The sequence below is a fragment of the Sinocyclocheilus rhinocerous genome, unplaced genomic scaffold (genome assembly GCF_001515625.1).
Source record: "Sinocyclocheilus rhinocerous isolate Xijiao unplaced genomic scaffold, SAMN03320098_v1.1 scaffold3341, whole genome shotgun sequence".
NCBI classification, from domain to species: Eukaryota; Metazoa; Chordata; class Actinopteri; order Cypriniformes; family Cyprinidae; genus Sinocyclocheilus; species Sinocyclocheilus rhinocerous.
This window is the reverse complement of record NW_015645531.1, coordinates 60,455-67,504: the sequence shown is the minus strand read 5'-3', so window position 1 is coordinate 67,504 and position 7,050 is coordinate 60,455. Positions and strand designations below refer to the sequence as shown.

The 7,050-nt window shown below is 32.7% G+C and overlaps 1 protein-coding gene across 1 annotated transcript in view; it reads right to left on the bottom strand.

Moving 5' to 3' along the window:
- Positions 1–831: 831 nt before the first annotated feature.
- LOC107706103 (protein lifeguard 3-like) overlaps positions 832–7,050 on the bottom strand; it is a 7,873-nt gene continuing 1,654 nt past the window's right edge. Inside the window, exons 2-11 of the mRNA XM_016509687.1 lie at positions 6,590–6,660; positions 6,403–6,467; positions 6,240–6,293; positions 5,817–5,867; positions 5,694–5,733; positions 5,564–5,601; positions 5,386–5,473; positions 4,967–5,062; positions 2,229–2,282; positions 832–1,414 (exon numbers count right to left, since the gene is read on the bottom strand). Coding sequence (XP_016365173.1) covers positions 1,265–1,414; positions 2,229–2,282; positions 4,967–5,062; positions 5,386–5,473; positions 5,564–5,601; positions 5,694–5,733; positions 5,817–5,867; positions 6,240–6,293; positions 6,403–6,467; positions 6,590–6,660 — 707 coding nt within the window. The 3' untranslated portion in view covers positions 832–1,264. The remainder of the gene's footprint in view (positions 1,415–2,228; positions 2,283–4,966; positions 5,063–5,385; positions 5,474–5,563; positions 5,602–5,693; positions 5,734–5,816; positions 5,868–6,239; positions 6,294–6,402; positions 6,468–6,589; positions 6,661–7,050) is intronic.

Below are 7,050 nucleotides of genomic sequence, written 5' to 3'. Positions count from 1 at the left end.
ACATGCACTGTAACTAAACCCATTAGATTTTAGCCGACTAAATTTACTGTAGATTTGGTCGACTAAAATCTTATGATATTTAGTCGACTAAAACTAAAAACAATTCAGATAACTAAAACTAAATGGCATTTTAGTCAAAAGACTATGACTAAAACTAAATCAAAATTTGCTGTCAAAATTAACACTGCTTCCTAGGTGATTCCCCAAACATTGAAGGGCAATATTACTTTACTTTCTGTTGTGTAATGCCAGTGTAGTTTTTTTGGTACAGTTTACCCCCCAAAAAAATTTTTTGTCATCATTTACTCACCCTCATAATCTTGCAAACCTGTATGATTTTATTCTGTGGAACATAGAATACATTTTTAAGAATGTTGGTGACCATTTACTTCCATTGTATGAACAAAACCCCCCACAGATTTTTCTCAAAGTCAGTCTTATTTTAGTATAATTTATATGCTATTACAGTTTTTATTAATGTTTTGAATTACTCGTTTAATATTTTCAGTTTTCATTCTAATTTTAGTTTCATTTTATGATTTTGTCATTTTTATTAGTTATATGTATATTTTCTTAAAAATAATCCTATTTTGGTTAATTTGTTTTATTTCAGTTTTAGTTTTTATTTCAATATTTCTAGTTAGTTTCCAGTTTATTGCTTAAACTTACTTTAGCTCAATTAACATGTTTATGTTTAGTTTTAGTTAATGATAAAATAACCCTGCTCAAAATAACATCTTTTGTGTTCCACTGAAGAAAGTCAGTCAAATAGGTTTGGAATGACATGAGTGTTACTAAACGATGACAGAATTAAATTTTTGGGTGAACTATCCCCTTAATATGGTCCACAGTCTTAATTACAGTGATGTAACCTTAACCTAGTGTGCCACCCTTCAAACAGACACATTTCCTGTATTATGGCCAATAATCATCATGAATTTGTTAACTGTTTCTCTTCATTTTATTTCCCTTTAGGTTATAGGCTAAATATTGATATCATCAAATCACAGTGTAGCTGTTTTAGTACACACTCATGCTTTTACAGTAGACTCTTCAAAATGCAAATAAACAGGTGGAACGTTACAAAACTAAAGTGCTTATTGTAAATAAAGTGACAATCAATTTGGTAAAAGTGCGAGCAACCAATGTAGAACAACATAGAAAATAACACAACAAAATAATTTTTATAACAGTAGTGTTGAAGGTAATATTTGAGATGCATGTGATTGAAAAAGTCAAGATAAGCTCAAAGAAAGATTGGTGTTTACTCTGAAGAGCTTCCTGTGATGTGCAGGAGGAAGATAAAGATCTGGACGATATCAACATAGAGGGAAAGAGCTCCGAAGACATATTCCTCAGGGCTGATGGTGTTCGCTCGGTTTCCAATGAGCAACTGAGTGTGGTAAGCCAAAAACTAGACAAAGAAAAGCAATCATTAAGTGTTCCCTTGTGAAAAACTGTTCTTAATTGTATTGAATGTGTACTTTAAGCCTTAGAAGTATATATATATATATATACATTATATATTTAACTACTTGCAGGTAATATAATATTAATGAAATAAAAGGCCACTAAGGTGCACTTTAGTCAAGTACACTTTCACGACTGTGTTCCTTAAACTTAATTACACTTCAAAAGTGCACTTTGTAATAATGTCAAAAGTTTTAAAGTACATTTTAAATGATTGTTTTAATAATCTTTTGTCATGCTTGAAGTACACTCAATTTAAAGTGTTGACTAAAATACTAAAGCACATGTAAATTACTTGACCATAATTTTAACTGTAGTGTAATTTCATATTACTTATAAAGTTAATATATTTTAAATGTACTAAATTGCAAATCATAAATTTGTATTTACAATTATGTGTAAATACAGGAGACAATTTTCAATAGAAATGTCATTTAAAGTAAATATTAGTTACTATAAATGCATAATTATGATTATGTAATTATGAATTTTCATTTAAAGATGTACTTCAGTCCTACTCACCCCTAGTGGGTCAAAAAACACTCTAAAGTTAAGCTAATTGCATTTAATATGTGTCATTTATTGTGAATAACGTGTATAAAACATTACATTCAGTTCACACTTACATATATTCTTTTAAAGTATGTCTTTTTCCCATAATGAGTACTCCTTTTTTTTTTTTTTTCACCTGGGTTGGGATTCATTTTCAACAATTATGGCGAATAACTTAAACAACATTAAATTTTTTATTAACTCACCAAGGTAAAGACTATTGCTCCACAAGCACCATACAGCATATGCAGCCACGGCACCTGAGACATTGATGAAATAGGAACATTGTCACATAACAGGTATATTACCGGTTAATCACTCATAAGACAGGATATAGGCCTTACTTTGCAAAGACAAGGTTGGTATGCAATTCTGCCACATCAATTTCATGATAATATGTGTAATGTTTGTCAAATATGCAGCTGTCAGACTGTTTTTGACTCCACTGTCTTCAACAATATTCACCCTAGTCTTATTTTGAACAATTCTGGGTCCTCTTGAGGCCTTGCTGAGGGCCCCCGGTTGAGAACCGCTGCCTTAAAAGAACAATTTACACATAAATTATGCTTCAATCATCCTCCCCCACCCATATTCTGATATTTAATAACTTTCAGTCTGTTCCCAACACAATGCTATTGTATGACGTGGGGCGTATAGACTAGTTTAAAGATTTGATGCTATTTTATTATTTTGACTGTCGTTGAATGGCAAGAGTGTAATGATTCATTTCGGGGGGGGGGACTGTCACTTTAAATGTCATGGATAAACTTTTGCGACTGTTTATTTATACTGCCCACTTGCTTCCATTGTAACTGCGTTACTGCAATGTGTTTTCTGTTGTTTTTAACAAACTAAGGGACAAGTCAAAAATATTTTCTGTGGCCAAATTTTCACAGCATGCCAAAAATGTAGGCACTGAAAATAACAAAGTATTCTTTTAAATCAGAGGTTCACCGGTCGCCGTGATTTTGCCAAGTAAGACATGTTCCTGGATCAACATCTTTTGTTGATCCTGGATCAACATAACAGTCCAAAAATATAGACTTAACCCAATCCCTACCCCTAAACCTAACCCTACCCATAATTTATTCCTAAAATCAGTGTGAAATGATAGCTGATTAACAAGGGTGTAGAAGCACCTAACCCTGACTGTAAGCCTAAAACAAACATTTCCTGAAAGGTTATCCCTCAATTCTGATTGGTTAATTGGAATGTTGTTCCAGGATCAACAAGGATGTTGATCCAGGAACATGTTGTACTTGGTGAAATCACGTTCACCGAGGTTCACCACACCCCATTGTCCAACACTCATATAATATAAATTATAATATTTCTTCCAGTATGTTCTGCTTTAATCATGATAAAGCTGCATGTTTTCAAACATTTCTATTAGCTGGGAGTGTCAATATATTACATTAATCAATTTAGAAACTGTATTTTCTTTATATTAACCCTTTCATGCATGAATTAGGGAAAACATTGTCTGGATTTTTTTATGATTCTTTTTATTACTTTAATATGATGCTAAAATTGAAATCCATTTTCATTTTTACAAAATTCTGTTTTATTTAAAAATTATTTAACTGTCCACTTGTGTGGACACCATGCAACAAAGGCGTAAAATGGGACATAAAGCCACAGCTGACAATATGGAATATTGTGTTTTTTTAAGGTATGTTATGCTATTTATATCAGCTCAGTTATTAAAAACAATAAAATTACAATATAATAACAATAAAACACATTGTAGCAACAATAACAGTAGTTGCATATATGCGGAAACCTATTAGCAATATGGGCAAATCATGGAAAGCATTCCCTGCTGATTGTAACAACTTATTATATTTTCATCCTTATCTTACTTCATGTTGAATCATCTCAGTTATAGTATACCAACATCTAAAATGTAACAACATAGTTTTAGTTAAAACTGATTTTATGTATGTGTAAAGTTGCCATTTAAAGGAGTAGTTCACTTTCAGAATGAAAATTCTGTCACCATTTACTCACCCCCCACTTGTTCCAAACCTGTATGAGTTTCTTTCTTCTGTTGAACACAAAAGAAGATATTTTGAAAAATGTTGGGATCTGAACAGTTGATGAGCACCATTGACTTCCATAGTATTTTTTTTTCCTACTATGGAAGTCAATGGTGCTCATCAACTGTTCGGATCCCAACATTTTTCAAAATATCTTCTTTTGTGTTCAACAGAAGAAAGAAACTTATACAGGTTTGGAACAAGTGGGGGGTGAGTAAATGGTGACAGAATTTTCATTCTGAAAGTGAACTACTCCTTTAATGCTGTAATATGTAATTTTAAATTGTTATTTATGTTGATATATTTGTTAAATGTCTGTTTTATTACAATATAAAACAATTCATAACATCTTTGAAAAAATAGAATAGATATACTAGCAGGTTACAGAAATCAGACTTTATGCAATCTGACTCCACTGTTGCATGACGTCCACATACGTGGACAGTTGGTTTTTGGTGAATAAAAACTACATTTTACTCTAAATTTTAGTTTATAAAATACTAACATATTCATCATACTTCACTGTACATACTAATAACTTTTTTTACCTCAATTGACCTCCTTGTATAAAAGTTTTTCACAGATATGTCTGCTGGCATCGCTGTCAGCCATCTTGGATTAATGATGTCATCAAGCAATGAATATTTGGAATGCAAGATAGTAGCCACTGTTACAAAATTGCTGTCAATCTACTGACACTGCCCTCAAGTGGTTTGGAGAAAATTACCATGATAAATGAACCCTAAATGGAGTTAAATTAACTGTCCACAAATGTGGACACCATGCATGAAAGGGTTAATATAAGAATATCCTTTATAAGTTTGCAAAGGCCCCTTGAGAACCACTGCTCTAAACTTTCAAATCATCTGCAATGACTGAAATAATGACATAATGGCCTCACTTACATATTGAAATGAGAGTACAATGGATGTGATAATGCCAATCACCAGAAGAACCACACAAAGAGCACAGAGCAGACCTGTACAGGAGGTGAAGTCAACCTGTTCAAATGCACAAAACAAAGCAAAAAAAACTCAGTAGTCGCAAACTGTAGAATGTAATGAATGTAAAAAAGTAGATTTCACAAGTAAAATGGGGAGAAAATATTACACAAAAGCAAAAATTGATCCAGTAAAAAGCAGAGCTCACAAAAAACAGTTTTGTCTCAACTAAGCATGAGACATATCAGTAAGCCATGAATGTTTAAAAAGAGACAGACGATCATTGTAATCAAATACAATGGGGTTATTTTACACGGGGAACAAAGTGGCATTCACCACCGACCAGTCGATCAGAGCTTGGGTTCTGCCACAGCAGGTCTTACCTTGGTTTGAAAACAGAAGATTGTGACGATTATACACACTATTGCTGTGATCCCCAGGGCTAGGAACACTGCTTTGGTGTCAAAATAACTGTAAATAATGCCAAAAAAACCAAGAGCTTATCTGATGTTTAAAACCAACCACATGCAGTGTGTGAAACTGAGGAAACTCTAGTCTTACCTTGATATTGTTCCTGTCATGTAAGATAACGTAAGGGTCTATGGAGGACAAAAAACATGTTTGGTCAGTTATAATGAATAATTCAACGTGAATGCCTATGAAAGCATAGTTAAATGCAATCATCACTTACAAAAATGAACAGGAGTATTAAATTCCATGGATGACGTCTCCTAAAAACCAAGTCAGGATTTCCATTATTAAATAGATATTCTGGTGCTTATAATGTAAAGAGTGAAAAACTGACTAAACTCACCTCGGCCCCTCACAGCAAACCAGCATAAGGTAAGTAACAAGATACACCGGGCTGTTGGGGGAAAGAAAAAAAAGTCACCGTTACTTCAATATAATATACATATTCAAAAGTTTGGGGTCAGTAAGTTGTTGTTTTTTTTTTTAAAGAAATGCTTTTATTCAGCAGGGAACCATTAAATTGATCAAAAGTGACGGTAAAGACATTTAAAATGTTACAAAAGATTTCTATTTCAAATAAATGCTGTTCTTTTGAACTTTCTGTTCATCAATGAATATTGATTTCTGAATATAATCTTGGGAATCATAAAAAACATTTAAAAAAATCTTACCAGCCCCAAACTTTTGAACAGTAGTGTAGCATAAATGATATTTGTTTTTGTCATTCATTTAGACTTGTCAGACATGACAGTAAAATAAAACTCACAATGATGCCCAATAAATGGCAGGATTTTGGACCACAAAAAGACGCACGGGCTCACTGTAAGATGAGGGATTTATGTAAACACCCATTTCATTACATTAGTATGTATAGTGTATTACATTCAGTTCATAAAAGTTCAGTTGTTTTGTGGATTTGTTGTACTCACACAAACGTGAACACCGCAATGATTGAAGTAGTGATTAACAGCTGGACGGCTAAAATAAGGTAAACCTGGAACAAAAACAACCACAAGCCAATTTCTTTACATGAAGCTGTTGCCCATTTTATTGCTACATTTTTATGTTTATAAGTCTGTAGTACTAGTTTTATTACAAAATAAATAGTCTCAATACCTTTCTAATGAAGGCATGTCGAACACTCATGCTGTCCCATACGCCAGTTGCTGAAATGCCCTCTGCATCTGCTACAACAAAACAATGAATACACAAAAACACATATTTGATCATAAAAGTCACACACAGAGGCCACCAAAAAGTACTTGGACAACTAAGTCGCATTTAAAACTGTACAGTGCCAGACATATGCCAGATACTCAACCACCTAACAAGAGTGCATGAATTATGAATAAAACATAGCTCCAGTGTTGGGAAAGTTACTTTGGAAATTTAATAGTTTACAGATTACAAGTTACCCTATTTAAAATGTAATAAGTAGTGTAATTATTTCAATTACTTTATTAATGTAACTGATTACATTTGATTACTTTTCTAAATTTCTAATGAATGTTTTCAACTGTTAAGCATTTTTAAACATTTAAACCAGGCAGGGTTAACTTTACAGTAGTACTCAACAC